The sequence below is a fragment of the Hylobates moloch genome, unplaced genomic scaffold, assembly GCF_009828535.3.
Source record: "Hylobates moloch isolate HMO894 unplaced genomic scaffold, HMol_V3 SCAFFOLD_10, whole genome shotgun sequence".
In the NCBI taxonomy this organism is placed as follows: domain Eukaryota; kingdom Metazoa; phylum Chordata; class Mammalia; order Primates; family Hylobatidae; genus Hylobates; species Hylobates moloch.
The window spans coordinates 102,609,313-102,633,666 of NW_026652285.1; the positions used below are offsets into that span (position 1 = coordinate 102,609,313).

A 24,354-nucleotide genomic window follows, 5' to 3' on the forward strand; every position below is an offset into this window, starting at 1 on the left:
GGACATGTATTTTAGTGCATATGTTATGTAACAGAACAGCGATTCGATTAAGTAAGAAACCATGCACAAAAGGTAAAACAAGGCTGAGAGGCCAAAGCAGGAGCGTCACTTGATCCCAGGAGTTTGAGACCAACCTGGGCAACATACTGAGACCCGATCTCTACAAAAAAAGAAAAAAAAATGTTTCAATTAGCCAAGCATGGTGGCACATGCCTGTAGTCCCAGCTACTTGGGAGGCTGAGGTGGGAGGATCACTTGAGCCCAGGAGTTTCAGGCTATAGTGAGCCATGATTACACCACTGCACTCCAGCCTGGGTGACAGAGTGAGACTCCGTCTACAAAAAAAAAAAAAAAAAAGTAAAACATGTGAAAGGATAAAACTCAAAATCACTAGAATCAGATGCCCCAATCTCCTCCCCTCCAACAGATCAGCTTGTGTGAGGTTGCTCTGGCGGTCCCTGGCCTCAGGTGGGGGCTGATGGGAGTGGAGGTCTGGAGGCCTCAGTCAAGGCAAGGCAGTGAGGGGGTGCCGGGCTCAGGGATGGGGAAAGCCCAAAACACCTTGTTGGAAGCGCTGTCTCGGGACTTTCTCCTGCCCTCTCCCTCTGTGCTCCCTCAGGGATGGGTGGAAGACAGTAGGCAGTGGCTTTGCCCCTGGGCACAGCCTCAGAGAGCCCCCAGCCCCTGCGCCCCCTGCACCTGTCTCCTGACCACTGCGCTCTCCCCAGAGCCTCCAGCCATCGCCTCCAGACCCTCCAACCTGACCCTGACCGCCCACACCCCAGCCTCGCTGCCCTGCGAGGCCAGCGGCTCCCCTAAGCCCCTGGTGGTCTGGTGGAAGGACGGACAGAAGCTGGACTTCCGCCTGCAGCAGGGCACCTACCGGTAACGAGCTGGACCTTGCAGTGACTTCCTGAGATGCACGGGGCGGGGAGGCACTCTCATCTCACGGGGGCATGGGGCAGGGACGGGGCGGGGTGTGCTCACGTCTCACCGGAGTCAGGACTAGAACTTGTGTCTCAACTTTGGGGATCAGAGAGTCTTCACACTGAGATAGGGGTGAGGGCACTGGGGACATACAGCTAAGCAGAGACATCTGGGCTTTATTTATATCTACCAGGGTCACTCTTTTTCTAAAAACAAAACATGAACTGGGCGTGGTAGCTCACCTGTAATCCCAGCACTTTGGGAGGCTGAGGTGGGAGGATTGCTTGAGGCCAGGAGTTCAAGACCAGACTGGGCAACATAGTGAGACCTTATCTTTACAAAAAATTTAAAATTAGCAGAATATGGTGGTGGGTGTCTGTGGTCCCAGCTACCTGGGAGGCTGAGATGGGAGGATCCCCTGAGCCTGGGAGGTTGAGGCTGCAATGAGCTGATTGTGCCACTGCACTCCAGCCTGGGCAACAGAACGAGACTGTCTCAAAAAAAAAAAAAAAAAAATTGGAAAACCAATGTAACAAGCCTAAACTTAGTGAAAATGAAATCAGTAACTAAGACTCTGAGCCACTTTAAAGTGGTGGTTCTTACAGAAGTTATCCTAGATGGTTACTATAACAAATGTGCAGGGTTACCGAGAAACAGGGATGAAAACGAAAATCACTCACAAATCCACTAGCTAGACCTTTGGGGTAGAAACTTCTAGAAGACATTTCTAGAGTCAGGGCTGGAGGTCAGATACAGGAAGGGGAAACGGGTGTGAGATCCCCACAGCCAGAAAGCCATGGCTGGTCTCTGTCGGCCCAGCAGCCACTTGGCCGTCCGTCTGTCCACCCCAGGCTCCTGCCCTCCAATGCCCTGCTCCTCATGGCCCCCGGCCCCCAGGACTCAGCCCAGTTTGAGTGCGTGGTGAGCAACGAGGTAGGCGAGGCTCGCAGGCTCTACCAGGTGACCGTCCATGGTGAGTCAGGGCAGAGGTGGAGGGGGACACCTGGGGGCAGCGCCTTCCCGCTCTTGGGTGCTCTCCCTGCCTGCAAGGAATTGTGTGGCTTTTTCCTGCGCTGCACTGGACACCTCCTCCAGGAAGGCCTCTCAGATCCTGCTGGGCCACACTGACATAACCCCAGCTCTGGCACAGTTCCTGGCACACGGGAGCTCACAGGAGAGGCCCCTCCCAAATCCAGAATGTTCTAAACTCAAATCTGACCTTGTCATCACCCCCGTTAAAAATCCCTCCCTCCACAGCTGCCTGCTGCCCTCAGGATAGAATGCAACAATTCAGCTGGGCACACTAGGTCCTGTGCCAGATTCAGCTCACACCAGACCCCCTCATTCCAGGGTCTAATCAAGCTGCTCAGCTTTTTGTTCCTTGCCTCAAGGGCTTTGCACACGCTGTTCCCTTTGCTGGGAACACTCTTCCCCTCACTCAGCAAACACCTGCTTTCCCTTCAGATCACAGGTTAAATGCCACTTCCCCTGGAGGTCTCCTCTGGCCTCCCCTACTCCAAGTGGAAAACCCATGATAACCCCCTGTGAAGCTACTAGGCCAGGGTCTCTATAGAAAGCTGTATCCCATTGGGTGCAGTGGCATGTGCCTATGGTCCCAGCTACTCAGGAGGCTGAGACAGGAGGATCGCTTGAGCCCAGGGAGTCCTGGGCTATAGTGCACTATGCTGATTGGGTGTTCGCACTAGGTTCAGCATCGATACGGTGACCTCCCGGGAGCGGGGGACCACCAGGCTGCCTAAGGAAGGGTGAACCTACCCAGGTCAGAAACAGAGCAGATCAAGACTCTCATGTTGATCAGCAATAGGATCACACTTGTGATTAGCCACTGCATTCCAGCCTGGGCAACATATTGAGACCCCATCTCTGAAAAAATACACTTTTTTTTTTAAAGAATAAAAACTATAGCCCCGTGCCCAGAAGGATTTGCTGAGTGAGCAAATGTGACTTCTCCCTCTGTTGCCCCACCTCCCTCCTTGGCCCTTTGTCGCTAACATCACCTTGTGTACTAGCTTTACTCCCCGGCCCCATGGCCGTGAGTGCCCTGTGCGCGCTGGCGGGGCCTCAAACCTTGTCTTGGGTTTCAGTGCCTCCCACCATTGCCGATGACCAGACAGACTTCACTGTGACCATGATGGCACCCGTGGTCCTCACGTGTCACAGCACGGGTATACCAGCTCCGACCGTGTCCTGGAGCAAGGCAGGCGCCCAGCTAGGAGCTCGGGGGAGTGGCTATCGTGTCTCACCATCGGGTAAGTAAGGGTAAGCCACAGAGAGAGGCAGCTGAGGGGAGACTGGGAGAGCAGGCAGAGGGGGGTGAAAGAAGGTCACATGGCAGAACAGGATGGAACAATCTGGCCTGGCTCTGCCTCTCCTGGCTGTGTGACCTGGGAGGACCCTCTCGCCCTCTCTGAGCTCCATATTCTCCTCCATGCTCTGCAGTGTTGAGACCCATCAGTGGTTCCCCAAGCCCTCTGGCATACAAGTGCTATTTCATGGCAAAATAAGAAAAATAACAGCTCCCTGGGAGTTTTTGTAAACCTGGCTTAATCCCATCAGAAAGATCCTCCTTTATTCTGAAGTTATCTTTTGGTGTTGAAACTTCCTTTCCTTGATGATTTTAAGATAATAGTACATGGTGATTTTTTTTTTTAAGATGGAGTCTCGCTCTGTTGCCCAGGCTGCAGTGCAATGGCGCTATCTCCGCTCACTGCAGCCTCCACCTCCCAGGTTCAGGGGATTCTCCTGGCTCAGCTTCCCAGGTAGCTGAGATCACAGGCAACTGCCATCATGCCTAGCTGATTTTTGTATTTTTGTAGAGATGGGGTTTCACTGTGTTGGCCAGGCTGGTCTTGAACTCCTCACCTCAGGTGATCTGCCCTTCTCAGCCTCCCAAAGTGCTGGAATTACAGGTATGAAGCCACCATGCCCGGCCTAACATGGTGACTTTTTAAACGTCTTTGCTTGTCAAAATAAAACGTTGGAAGCTTTATGGAGAGTCTCCAAATTTGTTTGTTAGTTGGTTAGCGAAATACTAAAGTCTAGCAACCACTGGCCAAACCTGTGATTTTCAAACTCTTCTGAAGCAATAGAACTTCCTTCCAGGCCAGGCACAGGGACTCACGCCTGTAATTCCAGCACTTTGGGAGGCTGAGGCAGGAGGATTGTTTGAAGCCTGGAGTCTGAGACCAGCCTGGGCAACACAGCAAGACCCCATCTCTACAAACACATTTAAAAAAATTAGCCGGGTGCGGTGGTGCATGCCTGTGGTCCCAGCTGCTTGGGAGACTGAGGTGGGAGGATTGCTCGAGCGTAGGAGTTCGAGGATGCAGTGAGCTATGATTGCACCACTGTACTCCAGCCTGGGCAACAGAGTGAGACTCTGTCTCAAAACAAAATACAAAACAAAAACTTCTTTCCAGTAAGTGTAATAAGTGGTAACAGCAAAGTCCAACAAGTGAAACAAACCACAGTTCTGGTTCCATCTGGGGCTGGGACAGGGGCTGTGGGTGGGCCAGAGTGCTGTGGGCCTTGCTTCCTTCCCCCACCCAGCAGGCCCCCAGGGGTCCACGGAGCACAATTTAGAACCCTCATCACTTGACTGCCAAGGTACAGCCTGCAGTCTGGGAAGGTTAAAATGGTGTTCACTGAGTAACCAAGGCTAAGGCCGGGAGGATAAAGGGAGGACAGGAAGCAGTAATCATGGGAGGCTTCCTAGAGGAGGTGAGTTTTTAGCAGAGCAAGGTGAGAATAGCAGGGTGTGGAACTGTGAGTGGGGGATTACAGGCAGGGGAGTGGCAGATCCTGGAACTTCACAGCCAAAAGGGTCTAAAGACCATCTTGTCTGATTCTTCATTGCACACACGGGGAAACTGAGGTCTGGAGAGTGGAAGGAACTCGCCCATGTCTCTGCTTTGGGCAGGGCACAGAGGCAAACCTAGATGCCAGGTTCCCATACAGTCACATCCCCCAGACTGTCTATAAACGGGCAAAGGAGGCAGGTTGAGTGACCAGAGACAGAGTGGGGTTGTGCAGGAGCCCTGCCACCTCCATCGCTGGGGACCTCTGTCCTGATCCCCTCACCCTGATTCCCACCCGCAGGCGCCCTGGAGATCGGTCAGGCCCTCCCCATCCACGCAGGCCGCTACACCTGCTCAGCCCGCAGCTCTGCCGGCGTAGCCCACAAGCACGTCTTCCTCACTGTGCAAGGTAAGGGTCCGTGGTCCAGACCCCAGAGTTCCTAGGGCCAGGGGAGCAGGTGGAAAGCCAGACGCAGGTGGGGCTCAGGATGGAGGTGAGGCCCTGGGTCTCAGAGGCCCCGAGCTGTCTCCCATGGGATTCTTTGGCAGGAAAAGAATCAGCCATGGCGTCCTTGTTGCTAGTGGCCGATGTTTCTAGAACCCCCATTCTCCTTAGAGGCCTCTCTCTCTGATGCTCCGCGGCCCCTTGGTTGGAGGAGTTGTGTTAAGGACATTCTCAGGGCCCTCTGCACCGCTGTCCTTTGTAGCCTCCCCGGTGGTGAAGCTGCTGCCCAGCGTGGTTCGGGCAGTGGCAGAGGAGGAGGTGCTGCTGCCCTGCAAGGCCTCGGGCGTCCCCCGGCCGACCATCACCTGGCAGAAGGAAGGGCTCAACGTCCCTACGGGTGAGGGCCCCTGGCAGCCAGCCTGGGAAGGGAAGAGAAGAGTGTGGGCCTGGTGGGGGGGTCCCTCTTCCTGCCCTGGGAGAGCCCGCAGACCTGCTGAGAGGTCCTGGAAAGCCCCTGGCCTTCCCAGATACGCCCCCACCCTTGCTCTGGCCTCCCCCGCCCCAACCCTTCTCCTGTCACCACGGCCTGAGATGCCATCCGAGCACTCGGTGGCTGAGTTGGGAGGTCGGGAGGGGGCAGCTGGGCTGGGCTTGGGGTCAGGCTTCTTGGCTTCTTCTGTCCCTTGGTCATCCTGTAACCCCAGCAAGTCATCTGCTGCCTGTGAGACAGAATAGCCCAATCTGTCCACCTCGGGGGTCCCCAATCCCAGCTCCCAGGCCCCGATTTTCTTCTTCCTCATTCAGGGGTGAGTACCCAGGTCCTACCAGGCGGACAGCTGCGGATTGCCCATGCCAGCCCAGAGGATGCTGGAAACTATCTCTGCATCGCTAAGAACAGTGCAGGCAGCGCCATAGGGAAGACGCGGCTGGTGGTGCAAGGTGGGTGTGAGGACGGGGCCGAGGTGGGCCCTGGCAACTGAGGGGCTTTGAGGCTCCTGCAAGCTTCTCCCTTCCCTGCATGGCAGGGCACACTGCTTATAGTTCTAGAAGGAATTAAGGGGAGAACATCTCTCATTGTGCGCCTGAGTTCGGGATTCAGACATAAACTCCCATCCCTTCTGCCTTCTCTCTGGCCCTATGGAACACAAGTCTAGCATCCCTCATTCATTCCAGTTTCCAGTAGCTGTGGCCTCTCTGGCCCTCCTCAAGCACACACACAATTACATGTGCCCTTCCCTTAGTTTGATCAATCATTGGCTTCAAAGATCAGGTGGCATCACTGGCCAAAAATCTGCAAAGTCTGCTGGGAATATTCAGTATGGGCTGGTCGTGTCCTGGCCCCAGTGGCCTGCTTTGTGGTATCTCAGTGGCCATCCCTGGCCGCAGCTGTGTAGAGCTGGAGTCGGACTCTGGCTGTGAACTCAGAGGGGCTCCTGGCTCCAGGCTTCCTCCACGCCTCCTTGTCCAGCGTGCTCCTCTCCCCTCAGACCTGGAGCATCACTGGTCACCAGATCAGCCAGACACCAAGCCAGTGACCCTCACCCTGCCCAGCATAGCTCCTCCGCAGGGATGCTCTGTGACGGCTGCCCTGCTTTTGTTCCTGGAGGTGGCCTAGTACAAGGTCCAAGTGGACCCTGCCCAAGGCCTCTGTCCTGCAGCTTTTAGTCATCTGTGTGTGTGCATGTGTGTGTGCACGCGTGTGTGTGTACACATGTGCACAGGTGCAATGGAATCACCGTCACAGCTACACCAAACTCAGGGAGTCCCCAAATCGTCCTGAGCATGGGCAATGGCCTATGACTAGGGAGTTGGAGGGGGCAGCTGGTGGCCAGGGAGGGCTGAAGGGCTGGGCCAAAGGCCAAGGGCCCCAGGATGGTGTCAGCCACCTCCCCGAGCCCTGGTTCCGAGTGGGCCTCCCTCTGCCCGCAGTCCCACCAGTGATTGAGAATGGCCTCCCAGACCTGTCCACCACCGAAGGCTCCCACGCCTTCTTGCCTTGCAAGGCCAGGGGCAGTCCTGAGCCCAACATCACCTGGGACAAAGATGGCCAGCCTGTGCCGGGCACCGAGGGGAAGTTCACCATCCAGCCTTCTGGGGAGTTGCTGGTGAAGAACTTGGAGGTGAGGCACTGCCCTGAGGGGCACAGCAGGGAATAATGGCTGAGACCCCTGTTTGTCATGCTCTGCGCCGAGCACTGTGCAGCCCTTAACCCTGGGAGCCTGGGGAAATCAGTGTCACCATGCCAGGTACAGACGGCTAGAACTGAGGCTCAAAGTGTACCTAGTTGTCTACCATTGCCAAGAGGCAGAACCCAAATTTGAATCTGGACCTCGGCAGCCAGCTCCTGGGGAAGGGAGGGAACTCAGACTGGGGCTCAGGGATACGGCGATGACTTTGTGTCCCGAAAGTCTACCCAGTTGTTGTCAACCATGCATTGCCATTAACCGTCCTCTAGGTTTTGGGGAGTGTTGAGCCAGGGGTATGGGTGGGACCCCCAACCCCCTTCCCCTCAACACTCATCAGATTCTGCAATTTTGTGATGAGAGCCTCTCCAGATGGGTTCAGTGGACACACCTAGAGGGGTCAGAGGCATTGGACCCGGCCACCCAGGGAGCCTGGGGGTGAAGTGCTGAGCGCACCAGCCCTGCTTGAATGCACCACAAAACTCCTCCTCTCGGAGCCCCTGCTGGGCCCTCTATCAGGGCACCAAAAGCAAGGCCTGCGGTGCAGGTCAAGTTCTGAGGATAGGGCAGCACACAGTAGGTGTTTGGTAAACAGTGGCTATTGCGACCATGCAGTCAGGGCTGGGGTTATGAAGCAGCAGAGCGTGTGAACGCTGCAGGGCAGGGCAGGGGCGTGGTGGTGATGCTGACCCGTTTGCTAGCTGTGTGACCTTGGGCAAGTCACTTCTCCTCTCTGGGCTGGATGCTCCGTGAGAACCTTCAAGGGTCAGGGGCATCCTGACCTATGCCGAGGTGGGAGCAGTTCTCCGGCCAACCCCTTTCTTTGCTCACAGGTCCAGGATGCAGGCACCTATACCTGTACTGCTGAGAACGCCATGGGCCGTGCCCACCGCCGCGTGCACCTTACCATCCTGGCACTGCCTGTGTTCACCACCCTGCCTGGGGACCGCAGCCTGCGCCTCGGGGACAGGCTGTGGCTTCGCTGTGCAGCCCGGGGCAGCCCCACCCCTCGCATTGGCTGGACTGTCAACGACCAGCCAGTCACAGGTCTGGGTCTGCTGGGCGTGGGTGGGACAGAGAGCCAGGACCCTGGGAGGTCAAGAAGGGAGGGCAGGTGGGGAGACCCAACCCAGTGGAAAGTAAGAGGTTGTCAGCCAGCCCTGTTGGTTCTGGGTCTTCCAATGTGGCCCTATGTAGGGGGACAGGGCAAACCCAGCTGTGGCCATATGTGACAAGCCATATATCAGAGCTGGCAAGAGGCCACCTGAGAATACTCAACCCAGAGACCTCAGGGCCGGGAGTGGGAGGCCTGTGTTCTAGCCCAGAGCTGCTGCTCTGATTGTGGGACCCTCGGCAAACCCCTTTTTCTGGGGGGCCGCGGGGGTCTGTCCTCCTACTGGAAACCCAGGTGATGTCTAGGGAGACACAGGGCCTGTGGAGTACCTGCCGGGTACTCAGTGTCTGCTGAATGGATAAATTGCTAAGTCCCCTCCACTGCAAAATGATACTTTCCTACATTAGGATATGACATCACACATTCCTAACTCTGAGTCCCCAGGTGTGGAATACCCGTGCACACCTGCGGTGAAGGCTTTGCTGGGCCCCACCACTTCCTGGGGAGGGACCTTGGGCAAGTAGAATAGTTTGGCCTGTCTGAGGTCCACTCTCCATCTGTCAAATGGACATAACCAGGGGTCCTGAGGACAGAATGACAATGGAGGGGCCGCGCTCGGCACAGGCCTGGCCTGGAGTAGATGCCCAACTGATGGTGACGCTTGTCCATATTCATCTCCTAGAGGCGATGGCCAACCCCAAAGGGAAAGTCCATTATTAGAATCCTTCTCTCAGCCGGGTATGGTGGCTCACGCCTGTAATCCCAGCACTTTGGGAGGCCAAGGCAGGCGGATCATCTGAGGTCAGGAGTTCGAGACCAGCCTGGCCAACATGGTGAAACCCCATCTCTACTAAAAATACACAATTAGCCGGGCGTGGTGGCACATGCCTGTAATCCCAGCTACTCGGGAGGCTAAGGTAGGAGAATCGGTTGAACCCGGGAGGTAGAGGTTGCAATGAGCCGAGATTGCGTCATTGCACTCCAGCCTGGGCAACAAGAGTGAAACTGTCTCAAAGAAAAAAAAAAAAAAAAAAGAATCCTTCTCTCTAGAAATCATGGCAGCATTTCAGTAAGTGCCCTGTGCTGAGAGGCCCCCAAAGACCTGCCCTTGACCGTTTATCAAACACACAGTTTGCACTGGAAAATGGTAGAAGGCAGGTTCATTAACCACAGCCTCCAGTGTGGCCTGTGCCTCCCAGGAATGGGTCTGATTTGATCAGCCTTCACCCGGGACTCCCATCTGTTTCTGCATTTTTATTAAGTTCCTGCAGGTACCCAGGCACCAGGGAGGTGTTTAGGGCAGGAGTTCCCTGCACCCGACTTCTCTTTCTCCACCACAGAAGGGGTGTCTGAGCAGGATGGAGGCAGCACGCTGCAGCGGGCCGCTGTCTCCAGAGAAGACAGCGGGACCTATGTCTGCTGGGCGGAGAACAGAGTGGGCCGCACACAGGCGGTCAGCTTCGTCCACGTGAAGGGTAGGGCGCATTCCCCAGGGGGCTTCTCTCTCAAGACCTCCAGTCTATTGGGACCCAATCTATTGGTTTCCTAAGAACCCGGCCTCCTGTCCTCTGAACTAGTGGCTCCCCACCCTGGGTGCACGTTAGAATCCCCTGGGGGACTTTAAATTCTGAAGCCCAGGTTCTACCTCCAACTCTGTAAACCAGCCTCTCTGGGGTGCGGCCTAGGCATCAGTATTTTTGACACTCCCAAAACGACCCCGGCTGCAGGTAGAATTGGAATCTGACCAATTGCCCTACAGCACTACCTGCAGCTGGATGGTGCCAGGGTAGGAGGAGAGCATGGGGGCCAGGGCCTCCTGGCAGAAAAATGCCAGAAGCTTGCCAGCCAGCCAGTTGTCCCCTATGACCTACTCATCCACCAGGAGTAGCACAGGAGCCCTCGGTGACGCCATGTCTTAGTTTGCACAACTTCAGGGTGGGTGGGGCTGGATGGAGGGAATGAATGCCCCAGGCACCAAAAGAGAACTGCAGCTTTTGGTAGATCCAACCTCAGGAAACCAGGAAGGATATAAGCCAGTCCAGAGCATTCAAGAGTGTTTTGAGATTAGCATGAATCTCATAGTGTTGCTTTGTACAACAGGGTGTCTAGGGTTCTTGTTTTTTTATAGTTACTGATTTCCAAAGTACCTGGCAGATACTCCGCTGCTAGTGTAATCCATCTGTGAAACAGTATATGACACGCATAACACTGCCTTCCTGCCTGTGCCCATCTCAGGCATCACTAATCAATCACAGCACTGTTCTCGTTCAGCTTCAAATGCTTCTCAGCACAGTTCTTGGAAAGTCTTTGCCAGTCTTTGTGACTTGACCCATGACATGGACACTGTTTGCTGTCCCTGATGTACTGACTAAACACAACCATGCTGTGCTAGCAGGAGCCTCTGGAGGCCCCTGGAGGCAGGAGTTGGGCAGACCTTTGGGGTTTATGGGAGGTTGAGCCCGCAGGGAACCTCTTTTCTGACAACTTGCTCGATGTCACCCCATGCAGAGGCTCCTGTCCTACAAGGGGAGGCTTTCTCCTACTTGGTGGAACCTGTAGGAGGCAGCATGCAGCTAGACTGTGTGGTGCATGGAGACCCAGTGCCGGACATCCGCTGGATCAAAGATGGCCTTCCACTGCGGGGCAGCCACCTCCGGCACCAGCTGCAGAATGGCTCGCTGACCATCCGCAGGACTGAGGCAAGGCGGGGCCTGGCACCTTGGGTGGGGCCACCGAGGACAACTCTATGCTTTTTCTGATTGCTCAAGTGGGTTCTTCATGTCGCCCCCTCTGCTTCTGCAGTCTACAAAGCACCTCCCTGCCCATTCCCCACACATCCTCCCGCTACCACCAATATTGACCTCCAGCCACTGGGCTTTTCTGTTCCTCGGTCATCCACCCGTTCAATGGAGCGAATTAGTTCTACCTCATAGGACTGTGATTAGAAATCAGTGAGATGTCTCATACCCATTACTTAAGAGTGATCTGTGGGTAATGCCTCCAAAATGTTGTTATTAACAACCTCAGGGGACAGGGTAGGCAGGTAATAGTGCTCCCTATTTACAGACGAAGACACTGAAGTTCAGAGAGGCCAACAACCAATAAGTGCGGGAGGCAGGGCCCCCACCCCCAGGTCTCCTGCCTCAGGCTCCGTGCTGTTTCCAAAGCCTTGGGCCCTGGGGCAGCCCCTCTCAACTTCCATTTTGTGTCTCAAGCTCTGGTGATTGTGCAGAAATCCCCAAGTCAGTCCTGACTCAAGTTCATCTTAGGGGCCTTGATCTCACCCATTTGGGAGCCTTTCTCTGGGTAGTAATAATAATAGGACTAGTAATAAGAGTAGCAGTAAAAGCAGTGGTAATAATGGCTCCTGTTACCCAAGTACTAACTGTGGGCCAAGCACGGGGCCTTGCCCTTAGCAAGCATTATTCCATTTAATACTTATAAGGTCCTAGCAGTTATCATTCCCATTTTACAGAAGAAGAAACTAAGGCTCCAGAGGCATGAAAATGTCCTAAGTAATGGGCTCAAGGCAGTAAGCAGTGAGGCTGGGATTCAGTCCCATGTTGGTCTGACCTCCAAACCTACACTCTTAACTTTGTGCCATGCTATACCCCCCAGTCCCTTGGGTGTGGCCCCCCAGATACCATCTTCTGGGAGTGGACGTGGCCTCAGGCTGCCCCAGGCCCATCTCATGGTGGTGCTGCTACTCAGAAGTGACGTGAGCCAGCTCGCCACCTGAGTTCCATCACATATCCGTGGGCCACCTGTTAGGGAAACGCTGCAAACCGTCTCCCTTCTGGAAGACTCACCTTGCACACCGGCACAATAAATGCCCTGAGAGGTCCTACAGTTCAGACTGCCATCCTGTTCATACAACAGAGGTGTCTAATGTTCTTGTTTTCCTATAGTTATTGATTTCCAAAGTACCATAACATGTTGTCAACTCAATGTCTCGAAAACTTACTTGACCATGGAACCCTTTTTTCCAAGGAGTCTCAAATAATGTGCCATGGGGCAGTAAGATTTTAACGTACACAGTTTGGAAGAGGTGGATCTACACCATGCTTTTCCAGCAAGTTGTTCCACCTAAGGCAACAAGGACCTTAGTCACAACCCCCCATTTTTGGGTGTGAAAAGGGGCTGGATTCTCTTTGCATGTCTGCTGACAAGTGGTCACAGAGGCCCTTCTGATGCTCTGCGGGGGATCAGGTGTCCCTGGCTGGTTCACAGCCTAAGCCCCTTGCTGGCTGGCTGGCCTCAGTCCCCTACCCAACTGTCTGAGCTGCTCATCTTCTTCTCTGAGCACCATGCCCCCTCTCCTGTGCCCACTTGCAGAGGGACGATGCGGGACAGTACCAGTGCCTGGCAGAGAACGAGATGGGTGTGGCGAAGAAAGTGGTGATCCTCGTCCTGCAGAGTGAGTCTTGGCCTTAGCAGAGTGGGGACGTGGGAAGTGTGCTCGGGGACAGCGGTGGCGTGTGCAGCCTACAGGGCAGACGGGCAGGGCTGGGACTTGGAATTCTTTCATTAATACTTACTTGGAACACATATTGAATCCTACCAAGTGTTTCCCAAATGTGGGATGAGTGAGACTCAGGATTGAGCTAAAGAAAACCTGGCAACCTGGGTCTAGGGGGAGCTGGGCATTTAAAACTCAGACCAGCCGTCAAGATCACCGCGTCAGCTCTCGCATGTGCCAAGCAGCTCATAGTTTACCAGGCGCTGTTGAGCCTCAGGATAACACTGTGAAGTTGTCTCAATAGGGATTCTGTAGAAAATGTTTTATTGAAGATGAACACCTGTGGAGAAGAGCCAGGATCCTAAGTGCAGAGCTCAGTGAATTTTTACAATGCGAACCCACCCAGTTAACCAGCAGCCAGATCAAAGAAATAGGACCGCGCCGGCTCCCCGCCTCCAGCATGCCCACCTCTGTTCACTGCCCCCTGCCCCAATAATCACTGTCCTGGATTCTGCCTCTTTAAAAAAAAAAACAAAACTTTATTGAGTTGTAATTTGCATACCATAAAATTCACTCATTCGTACAATGGAATATTATTTAACCTTAAAAAGGAAGGAAATTCTAGGGCTGGGCTCGGTGACTCACATCTGTAATCCCAGCACTTTGGGAGGCCGAGGTGGGCAGATCACCTGGGGTCTGGAGTTCAAGAACAGCCTGACCAACATAGTGAAACCCTGTCTCTACTAAAAATACAAAAATTAGCTGGGTGTGGTGGTGCGCCTGTAATCCCAGTTATTCAGGAAGTTAAGGCAGGAAAATCACTTGAACCCAGGAGGCAGAGGTTGCAGTGAGCCAAGATCGTGCCATTGCACTCCAGCCTGGGTGACAGGCAAGACTCAATCTCAAAAAAAAAAAAAAAAAAAAGAACAAAAGGAATGAAATTCTGACACAGGCTACAACATAGATGAACCCGGAGGTCATTATGTGAAGTGGAAAAAGCCGGTCAAAAAAAAACAAACACTGTATGATTCTGTTTATATGAGGGGCCTAGAGTGCCAAAAGCATAGAGACCCAAAGTAGTATGGAGCTTGCCAGGGGCTGCGGGGAGGGGAGAAGGGGGAGTTAGTGTTTAATGAGTCTGGAGTTTCAGTTTAGCAAGAGAAAAAAGTTCTGGAGATTGTACAACAATGTCAAATAACACTACTGAACTGTACACTTACAAATGGTTCAGTGATAAATTTTATGTAATGTATTTTTTTACCACAATTATTGTTACTAATATTTTTTGAGACAGGGTCTGGCTCTGTTGCTCAGGCTGGAGTACAATGGCGCCATCTCGGCTCACTGCAACCTCCTCCTCCCGGGTTCAAGCGTTTCTCCTGCCTCAGCCTCCTGAGTAGCTGGGATTACAGACACACACCACCACACCTGGCTAATTTTTGTATTTTTAGTAGAAACAGGGTTTCACCATGTTGGCCAGGCTGGTCTTGAACTTCTGACCCCAGGTGATCCACCTGCCTTGGCCTCCCAAAGTGCTGGGATTACAGGAGTGAGCCACTGTACCCAGTGCTTGTGCTCATTCTTAAATGGAGTCGTTTATTTTACTAGTGAGTTTCTGGAGTTCTTTACATAGCATGGATATAGCCCTTTATCAGATACATGATTTGCAAATATTTCTCCCAGTCTGTGGCTTGTCTTTGTATTTTCTTAATGGTGACTTTGAAGAGCACAAGTGTTAAAATTTGGTGAAGTCCAAAATTATCCATTTTGTATTTTTTGATTCATGTATTTGGTGTTACACCTTTTAAAAATCTTTGCCTAATCTAAGGTCATCTTTTTCTCCTTTCTTTTCTCTTTTCTTTTCCTTCCTTCCTTCCTCCCTCCCTCCATCCCTTTCTTCCTTCCTTTCTTTCTTTCTCTCTTTCTTTTTTTTTGTTTTAATGTTTTGGAGACAGCATCTTACTCTGGTGCCAAGGCTGGAGTGCAGTGGCAAGATCTCAGCTCACTGCAACTTCCACCTCCAAGGTTCAAGCAATCCTTGTGCCTCAACCTCCCAAGTAGCTGGGATTACAGGCACGCACCACCACACCCGGCTAATTTTTGTAATTTTAGTAGAGACGAGGTTTCATCGTGTTGCCCAGGCTGGTGTGGAACTCCTGGCTTCAAGCGATCCGCCTGCCTCGGCCTCCTAAAGTGCGGATTACAGGCGTGAGCCACTGGGCCATACATTTTCTTATATAATTTTTGTAGTTTCAGTTCTCACATTTAGGTCTGTGATCCATTTTGAGTTAATTTTTGCGTGGGGTAAGGGTCTAACTTCCTTTTTTGCATACAGATAGCCAATTGTTCCAGTACCATTTATGTTGATCTTGAATTTCTTTCAGTGATGTTTTATAGTTTTGAGTGTACTGGTCTTGTATTTTTGTTAAATTGATTTTAAGTCTTTTTATTATTGTTGATGCTATTTTGGGTGGAACTGTTTTCTTTGATTTTTGGATTTGTAATTGCCAATATGTAGAGATACAGTTGAATTGATATCATATCATCTATGAATAGGGACGGTTTGACTTCTTTCTTTCAAATCTGCGTACCTTGAAGTTTTTTGCTTTGCCTTATTGCCTTGGTTGGACCCTCTGGTACATAGTTGAAGCAGCGAGAGCAGCCATCCTTGCCTGGTTCCCTGGTTTAGGTGGAAAGCAGTCAGTCTCTCACCATGGGGTGTGATGTTAGCTGTGAGTTTTTGTGGACGCCCTTTCTCAGGCTGAGGAAGTTCCCCTTTTGTACCTAGTATGTTGAGAGTTTTTGTCATGGATGGAATAGGTTTGTGGTTCCAGACAAGATGGTATAGATGCACTTCTCCCTGTTTCTCTTGCTAAGGACAGCTAAACACCTTGGACTTTATATAGAAGCAAACATAAAGAGCCTCTGAAAAGTAGAGCAAAGGAGGAGGATAGACTACCAATTTTGGCACCTGAGGAGCAATATGGTGGTGAATGCCCTGGTGTTTCTTTTTGTCCCTTATATCCTGGGCTGCGTACTTGAGAAGCCAACAACCTGGAACCACCAGTGGGCTCAGACACACATGCATGTACGCGTGTGCACACACACACACACACACACACACACACACACACACACACACAGGGGCACGTGCACCTCAACAAGAGCCTGTCCTCTCTTGCAAAGGACTAGGAAACAGACAGCATAGTAAGAAAGAAAACTTGTAAGTAACAACCCCCAACCGGGTGTGGTGGCTCGTGTCTGTAATCCCAGCACTTTGGGAGGCTGAGGTAGCCAGATGGCTTGAGCCCAGGAATTTGATATCATCCTGGGCAATATGGTGAAACCCTATCTCTACCAAAAATACAAAAAAAAAAAAAAAAAAATAGCTGGGCGTGGTGGCGCACACCTGTAGTCCCAGCTACTTGGGAGGCAAACACCCTGAAAAACACCCCAGCCCCATCATCACACCAACTGGGAGCCCCGAACTTCCACCTTCACCCCTGTACTGAGGCACTGCTCTCCCTACGCTGGAGCAGGATGCTGTCAGGTGACACCTAGTGAAGAGACAGAATTGTCACCACTGTCCTCTACTGAGTGGGAAGCTCCTCCCCCGTCTGGCCAGGTGGGCAGACAGGGTAGTGCCAGCAGAGGCCCAGTGTGGGCATGCCTCCACCCATGCCCAGCAGTAATGAGGTACCCCTCCCTGTTCCGGGGTGACCATGGAAGCCTCATAGGGAACCTGGGCTTCCACTCCGACCTGGTGGAAATGAGTGGCACCACTTTTTCTTGGCAGTGTTCCAGCTCTGCCAAAAACGGAAGATTGAAATAAAACTCTGAGTCTTACAATACTGAAACTCACTTACACATCAGGAGCAAGGAAAATCTCAAGTTACATACCAGGAACAAGGAAAATCTCAACGAAAGCAGACAACAGTGCCAACTGAGATAGTACAGGTATCAGGTAATCTGATGAGGACTTTTTTTTTTTTTAGACAAGGTCTGACTGTTGCCCAGGCTGGAGTGCAGTGACATGCTCATGGCTCACTGCAGCCTGGGCTCAGGTGATTATCCCACCTCAGCCTCCCAAGTAGCTGGGACTGCAGGCACGTGCCACCACACTCAACTAATTTTTATTTTTATGTATTTATTTTTTGTAGAGATGGGGTCTCCTTATGTTGCCTAAGCCAGTCTCAAACTCCTGGGCTCAAATGATCCACCTGCCTCAGCCTCCCAAAGTGGTGGGATTACAGGCATGAACCACTGTGCCTGACCAAGACTGAACTGTCACCACTGTCACCCACTGAGTGGGAAGCCCCTCGCCTACACAGGTCAAGTGGGGAGCAATAAGCAGTGCCCCTCTCCCTCCCAGCCAGGACGGTGCCAGCAGAGCCCCACCTGAAGCACCAACTCCCACCGATCCCCAGCAATAATGAGGCACCCTCCCTGTTCCCGGGTGTCCATGGAGGCCACGTAGGGAACCCGGACTTCTACTCTCATCTGGCAGAAGTGAGTGGCACCTCCCTCCCCTGGCAGTGTTCCAGGTCTGCTAAGATGGAAGATTTAAATAAGAGCCCAAATCTTATCATACTGAAACTCACTTATCATACCAGGAACAAGGAAAAATCTCAACTTGAATGAGAACTGACACTCAACAAACACCAACTGAGATAGCACAGATGTTTGAGTCATCTGATAAGGATTTCCTTTTTATTTTTTGACAGGGTCTTGCTCTGTCACCCAGACTAGAGTGCAGTGGCACAATCACAGCTCACTGCAGCCTCGACCTCCCGGGCTCAAGCAATCCTCCCACTTCTCAGCCTCCCAAGTAGCTGGGACTGCAGGTGCACACCACCATGCCCGGCTACTTTATTTATTTTTTGTAGAGATGGGGTCTTGCTATGTTGCCCAGGCTAGCTGACAAGGATGCTTCTGTCAGCAGTTGTCAACATGCTTGAAACAAGTGACAAAAACAGAAAATCTCAGCAAAATGTGGCTGTGGAGTAATTTGAAGTTCAGGCAGTTTTCAAGTCGGCCTCGGTTTGACCGTCCTTTGTACCCCTCAGGTCTCCCCTGCACAGGTGCATATTTCCCACGTTGGCCAGGGATTGTGGGGAGCCAATCCAGCCTGTCCGTGGCTCCTTCATTTCCAGGTTCTCCCCGTTAAGTTGCTGGTTGGGCCTCTGCTCTTCTCAGCCAGGGCCATGCCACAGGACAGCACAGCAGCCATTTCCCTTTTGATTCCTACCAGTTTCGCCCCTTTTCCTGATGATATTTCTCAGGGCATATTTTCATCCTCTACTGCACATCAAGGCAGCCCCCAGAGGTGGCAAAAGCTGCTGTTTTTCACAGCCATCCCTAATAAAACCACTGTGATGGTCACAGTGGGGTAGGGATGGGCACAGCCCTAGGCAGGAGGGCCAAAGGCTTCCACTATTCTTATCCAAAGTTCTAGAGGGTTTTTGTTTTTTTTTTTTTTTTGGAGACAGAGTCTCATTCTGTCACCCAGGCTGGAGTGCAGTGGCGCGATCTCGGCTCACTGAAACCTCCACCTCCCAGGTTCAAGAGATTCTCTTGCCTTAGCCTCCCGAGTAGCTGGGATTACAGGCACCCACCACCTCGTCCAGCTAATTTTTGTAATTTTAGTTGAGACAGGGTTTCACCATGTTGGCCTGGCTGGTCTCAAACTCCTGACCACAGGCCATCTGCCCACCTCAGCCTCCCAAAGTGCTGGGATTATAGGCATGAGCCACTGCACCCAGCCATAGAGGTTTTTATGGATAAATGCTTCTCAAGACCCGGCACGATAACTCACAGCTGTAATCCCAGCACTTTGGGAGGCCAAGGTGGGAGGATCACTTGAGTCCAGGAGTTTGAGACCAGCCTTGGCAACATAGTGAAATCCCGTCTCTACAAAAAATAAATAAATTAGCCAGGCATGGCTGGCTACAGGCACGCACCTGTAGTCCCAGCTACTCAGGAGGCTAAGGCGGGAGGATGGCTTTAGCCGGGAGGTCAAGGCTGCAGTGAGCTGAGATCGCATTCCAGCCTGGGCAGCAGAGCAAGCTTCTGTCTCAAAAAATAAAAGGGCCATTTAAAAAATGTAAATGCTTCTCAATTTGTTGTGTGCCTTTGGTTGATTTTGGGAGCCCTGAAATCGTTATTTTGGGCAAGTGTGTCCAGTTTTATGCTTGTTTGTGGTGGCAGTTAGCTGACCTCTTCCCTCAGCCACAGCTGATGACTGACTCTTGCTTGTTTTGACATTGATTGATTGATTGAGATGGAGTCTCACTCTGTCACCCAGGCCAGAGTGCAGTGGCGCGATCTTGGCTCACTGCAACCTCTGCCTCCTGGATTCAAGTAATTCTTCTGCCTCAGCCTCTCGAGTAGCTGGGATTACAGGCACCTGCCACCACACTTGGCTAATTTTTGTATTTTTAGTAGAAACAGGGTTTCACCATGTTGGCCCAGCTGGTCTCAAACTCCTGACTTAAGGTGATCCACCTGCCTTGGCCTCCCTAAGTGTTGGGCTTACAGGCGTGAGTCACCATGCCCAGCCTCGATCTTCATTTAAATGGAATCACGCCACACGTGCCCCTGCCTTGACTCTTCTTTTGCACATCATTATTTGTGGCATTCGTCCATATTGTTCACATGGAATTAGTTTATTGGTTCTCATTGCTCTATGTTTTTCTGCTACATGGATGTACCACAGTTTATTCACGTATTCCACTGTAGGTTAATTTCCAGTGATGGGCAGTTAAGAACAGGGCTGCTGTCACCTTTTTACACATGCCCTCCAGTGAACATGCACACGCACCTGTGCTGGAGTATTCGTCCAGGAGCAGAAGCGCTAGGTCTCGTAGTACACATGTGTTCTGCTTTAGGACACACTGGCTGTGGTAGTATCTGATGAATGGCCCCCCAGGGCCTGTGAATGTTTCCTTACTTGGAAAAGGAATCTTTGCAAATGTAATTAAGTTAAGGATCTTAAAGTGAGCAGATTGTCTCGGTGGCCCCTAAATGCTATCACAAGTGTTTATTTATTTTTTGAGATGGAATCTCGCTCTGTTGCCCAGGCTGGAGTGCAGTGGCACAATCTCGGCTACTGTAACTTCTGCCTCCCAGGTTCAAGCAATTCTCCTGCGTCAGCCTCTCAAATAGCTGGGATTACAGGCACAGACCACCACACCTGGCTAATTTTTGTATTTTGTAGTAGAAATAGGGTTTCACCATGTTGGCCAGGCTCTTCTCAAATTCCTAGGTTCAAGCAATCCACCCACCTCAGCCTCCCAAAGTGCTGGGGTTACAGGCATGAGCCACCACACCCAGCTGCAAGTATTATTATAAAAGAGAGCCAGGGCCGGACATGGTGGCTCACGACTATAATCCTAGCACTTGGGGAGGCCGAGGAGGGTGGATCACCTGAGGTCAGGAGTTCGAGACCAGCATGATCAATATGGCAAAACCCCGTCTCTACCAAAAATACAAAAATTAGCCAGGTGTGGTGGCGCACACCTGTAATCCCAGCTATTCAGGAGGCTGAGGCAGGAGAATCGCTTGAAACCGGGAGGCAGAGGTTGCAGTGAGCTGAGATCGTACCACTGCACTCCAGCCTAGGTGACAAGAGTGAGACTCTGTCTCAAAAAAAAAGAAAAAAAAAGAGAGACAGAGAGCTGGGGTGGTGTGGCAGGGGAGAGAGAAAGAGAGAAGAGAAGGTAAAGTGGAGATGGAGGCAGAGGATGGATTGTTGCAGCCTCAGGCTAAGGAATGCTGGTGGGGCGGAAGCTGGAAGAGGTGAGGACTGGGCTCTCCCCCAGAACCTCTGGAGGAAGCAGGGCACCTTAACTTTGGCCCAGTGAGGCTGATGTGGGCCTCCTGCAGCATCTGCAGGAAGTGAACACACAGGCACACAGCACCCCACCTTGGCTGAACCACGTTGCATTTCCATCGCAGTGTGTGCGAGTTCTGCTTGTTCCGCAGCCTCACCAGCACTGGGCCTTTCCCATCCTTTCCGTGTTAGCCTTCTAGGAGGGTCTATAATAGTAAGGGGATAGGAAGCATCATCCCCATATTTCAGATGGGAACACTGAGGGTCAGGGAGTGACTTGGTGAGAGCCACCCACAGTAGGTGACAGAGCACGAGTTTGCCCATTTCATTGGCATCAACTAGAGACAGTTCTGACAGATGGCCCCCCACTTCATTGGAAGCAGTCTAACTGTCCTATAGGAGAGGCGTGGTTTAGCCAATCCCAATAGAGCCAGGCAATAGAAGACTACCTAGCCACTAACAACAGATATATAACTGCATGGAAAGGTAGTTATGATCTATTGCAGAGGAAAAATAAAAGCAGATGGCCAGGCGTGGTGGCTCATGCCTGTAACCCCAGCACTTTGGGAGGCTGAGGTGGGTGGATCACCTGAGGTCAGGAGTTCGAGACCAACCTGGCCAACGTGACGAAACCCCGTCTCTACTAAAAATACAAAAATCAGCCAGGTGTGGTGGCAGGCGCTTTCGAGAGGCTGAGATGGGAGGATCGCTTGAACCCAGGAGGCAGAGATTGCAGGGAGCCAAGATCACACCATTGCACTCCAGCCTGGGGGAAAGAGCAAGACTCCATCTCAAAAAAAATAAAACAAAATAAAAGCAGATATAGCCATATGATCATATTTTCATAAAGAAACAGTGTCTAGAGGGAAATATTCAGGAACAATGTCTGGGTGGAAGGATCCTATGCAGTTCGTATTTTCTTCTTTCTGCCTCTCTGGATTTCCCAGTGTGTCTAAATGAACATATCCACTTGAATATGCAAATATAAGTAAATGTTCCTAAAAGCCACCCGGGTCTCCCACAGGTGCTCCAGTGTTCCAGGTGGAGCCCCAGGACATGACAGTGAGATCCGGGGATGATGTGGCCCTGCGGTGCCAGGCCACTGGAGAGCCCACACCCACCATTGAATGGCTACGGGCGGGTCAACCCTTGCAGGCCAGCCAGCGGCTCCGGACCCTGCCCGATGGGAGCCTGTGGCTGGAGAACGTGGAGACTGGGGATGCAGGTGCCTACGACTGCGTCGCTCACAACCTCCTGGGCTCTGCCACAGCCCGGGCGTTCCTGGTCGTGAGAGGTATGGGGCATCCCTGTCTGGACCTTCGTGGACAGAGGCAGGATCTCTTGACGATGGGGATTGTGTGGTGCTTATGGGGGACCTGTCCCCTGCCTTGCCACCTCCCCACCTCTTCCCTTTGCTTCGTCACAAGCCCAGAATGAACCCCTACCCTGCCCGTTTACAGTTGGGGAAACTGAGTCTTGGAGGTGCTAAGTGTTTGCTGCTCATCTTGGACAGGGAACACTGGCTGTTCCCACTTAACTGGCACAAATGCATGTCCTCTGTCTGGACACTGCACAGCCCCTGGAAGCAGGCAGAGGAAGATAAGGGCATCCCCGGTGACCTCAGGGGCTGCTGTGAAAAGTCTGTGCGTCAGTGCGTGTCCCAGGCATCACACATTGCCTGGCCGTGGCAGGTGGTTGGAAAAGAGATGGCTTCCTGGTGGGATGGACCCCTGCCATCTCGGATTCCTCAGTCAGCTCCCTTCTCCCTTGGGTCAGACCAACTTTAAAATTAAGGAAATATCTATCCTGAGAAACCACAGTAAATGGATTCAGCCCTGCATAAAGGCAAGTCATAAGATATTATTTCTGTGGCCTGTGCCTCTGGAGGGAACACTCCATGTGTGTGGGGACACATTCCCTTCCCTGTACCTGGCAGACATCACTAATCTATCACCACATGGGAACATTCCCTATGTGTGGTGATGCATCTCCTTCCCTGTCCCTGGCAGACATCACTAATCTGTCACCACATGCGCTGGCAGAATCTTTCTCCAATGAGCCCTCCCAGGCAGCGCCTCTCAGCTAATTGGAATTGGGACTTGACACTTGGCCCCCTGGAAATCCACGTGAAACCCACTGCCAACCAAATGTGGGACCCTTTCTGGCCCTTGCTGTCATTGTCTCCCGCAGGCCGGGGCAGGGTACCAACCTATGCAGCTCTGAAAGTTCAGTGGTTCTCTGACCCCCCCAGCCAGAGATGCAGTCTCAGAGTTAGCCTTGGATCTAAGCAGACCCCCCTCTGTTTCAGGGCTTCATCCCACTTCTTTTTTTTTTTTTTTTTTTGAGACGGAGTCTCTCGCTCTTGTTGCCTGGGCTGGAGTGGTGCAGTGGCGCAATCTCAGTTCACTGCAAGCTCTGCCTCCCGGGTTCATGCCATTCTCCTGCCTCAGCCTCCCGAGTAGCTGGGACTACAGGCGCCCGCAACCACGCCCGGCTAGTTTTTGTATTTTTAGTAGAGACGGGGTTTCACCGCGTTAGCCAGGATGGTGTCGATCTCCTGACCTCGTGATCCGCCCATCTCGGCCTCCCAAAGTGCTGGGATTACAGGTGTGAGCCACCTCGCCTGGCCCTTCCCACTTCTTACCTTCTGTTGGCAGGCCCCAGTCCAAACCACAGAGCTATGCACTTGGCCTTTGTATTTGTTCTCTAGGGCTACTGGTAAAAAAAAAAAAAAAAAAAAAAAACCACAAGCTGGAGGCTTAAGCCACACTGATTGTCTCATAGTTCTGGAGGCTGGAAATCTAGGATCACACTGTCAGCAGCCCTGGTTCCTTCTGAGCACTGTGGGGAGGATCTGGTCTGGGCCTCTCTCCCAGGGTCGTCTTGGTGGTCCTTGGCATTCTGTGGCTTGTCGAGATATCACCCCCAACTCTGCCTTCATCTTCCCTGTGTGTGTCTACGCTTCCCTATTTATAAGGACACAGTCATGTTGGATTAGGCCTGCTCTAATGGCCTCATTCTAACTTGACTTACCCTATAAAGACCCTGTCTTCAAATAGGGTCACATTCTGAGGTCCTGGGGGTTAGGACTTCAACATATGAATTTTGGGTGGGGTGGTACCATTCAATCCATAACCCAGCCTCCTTATTTTTTTTAATAGAAACAAATATTCTTCCTTTATATATGTTAATTGTAGAAAGGCCAGATACTATAGAAATCTATGAAGAAAAAGGTAATTCTCTCCCATAATTCAGTGACCCAAAGTAGCTTAAGCAATTATTTGGGGAGATACATTCTTCCACACTGTTTTCTCTGGATAGAAGGGATACACTTTCCTTCTTACAAATGTCAAATTTACACCCTCTATAACCTGCCATTTTTACTTCCTCTATCTTGGAAGACATCCCATTATGATACACATCGGTCCACAGCTTTTTTATTGGCTTCGTATCATTCCATGGGAACGTTTTTTATCTTCATTCCTTTCGGCTTTGTCAAATGAGCAACATCGTTTATTTTTCTAGTTTCCATTCCCCAAAACCACACCGTGCTGTGCGTCTTTGTGTGTGGCCCTGA

The 24,354-nt window shown here is 51.9% G+C and overlaps 1 protein-coding gene across 5 annotated transcripts in view; it reads left to right on the forward strand.

Annotated features, from left to right (window-relative positions):
- The window catches only part of HMCN2 (hemicentin 2), a 173,543-nt gene that overhangs the window by 136,120 nt on the left and 13,069 nt on the right, over positions 1–24,354 (forward strand). For all 5 annotated transcript variants that reach the window (XM_032165420.2, XM_058445320.1, XM_032165423.2 and 2 more), the window contains 12 exons: positions 729–885; positions 1,779–1,900; positions 3,033–3,197; positions 5,047–5,154; positions 5,453–5,587; positions 5,995–6,129; positions 7,120–7,310; positions 8,207–8,420; positions 9,828–9,962; positions 10,996–11,186; positions 12,823–12,904; positions 21,802–22,071. In XM_032165420.2, coding sequence (XP_032021311.1) covers positions 729–885; positions 1,779–1,900; positions 3,033–3,197; positions 5,047–5,154; positions 5,453–5,587; positions 5,995–6,129; positions 7,120–7,310; positions 8,207–8,420; positions 9,828–9,962; positions 10,996–11,186; positions 12,823–12,904; positions 21,802–22,071 — 1,905 coding nt within the window. The remainder of the gene's footprint in view (positions 1–728; positions 886–1,778; positions 1,901–3,032; positions 3,198–5,046; positions 5,155–5,452; positions 5,588–5,994; positions 6,130–7,119; positions 7,311–8,206; positions 8,421–9,827; positions 9,963–10,995; positions 11,187–12,822; positions 12,905–21,801; positions 22,072–24,354) is intronic.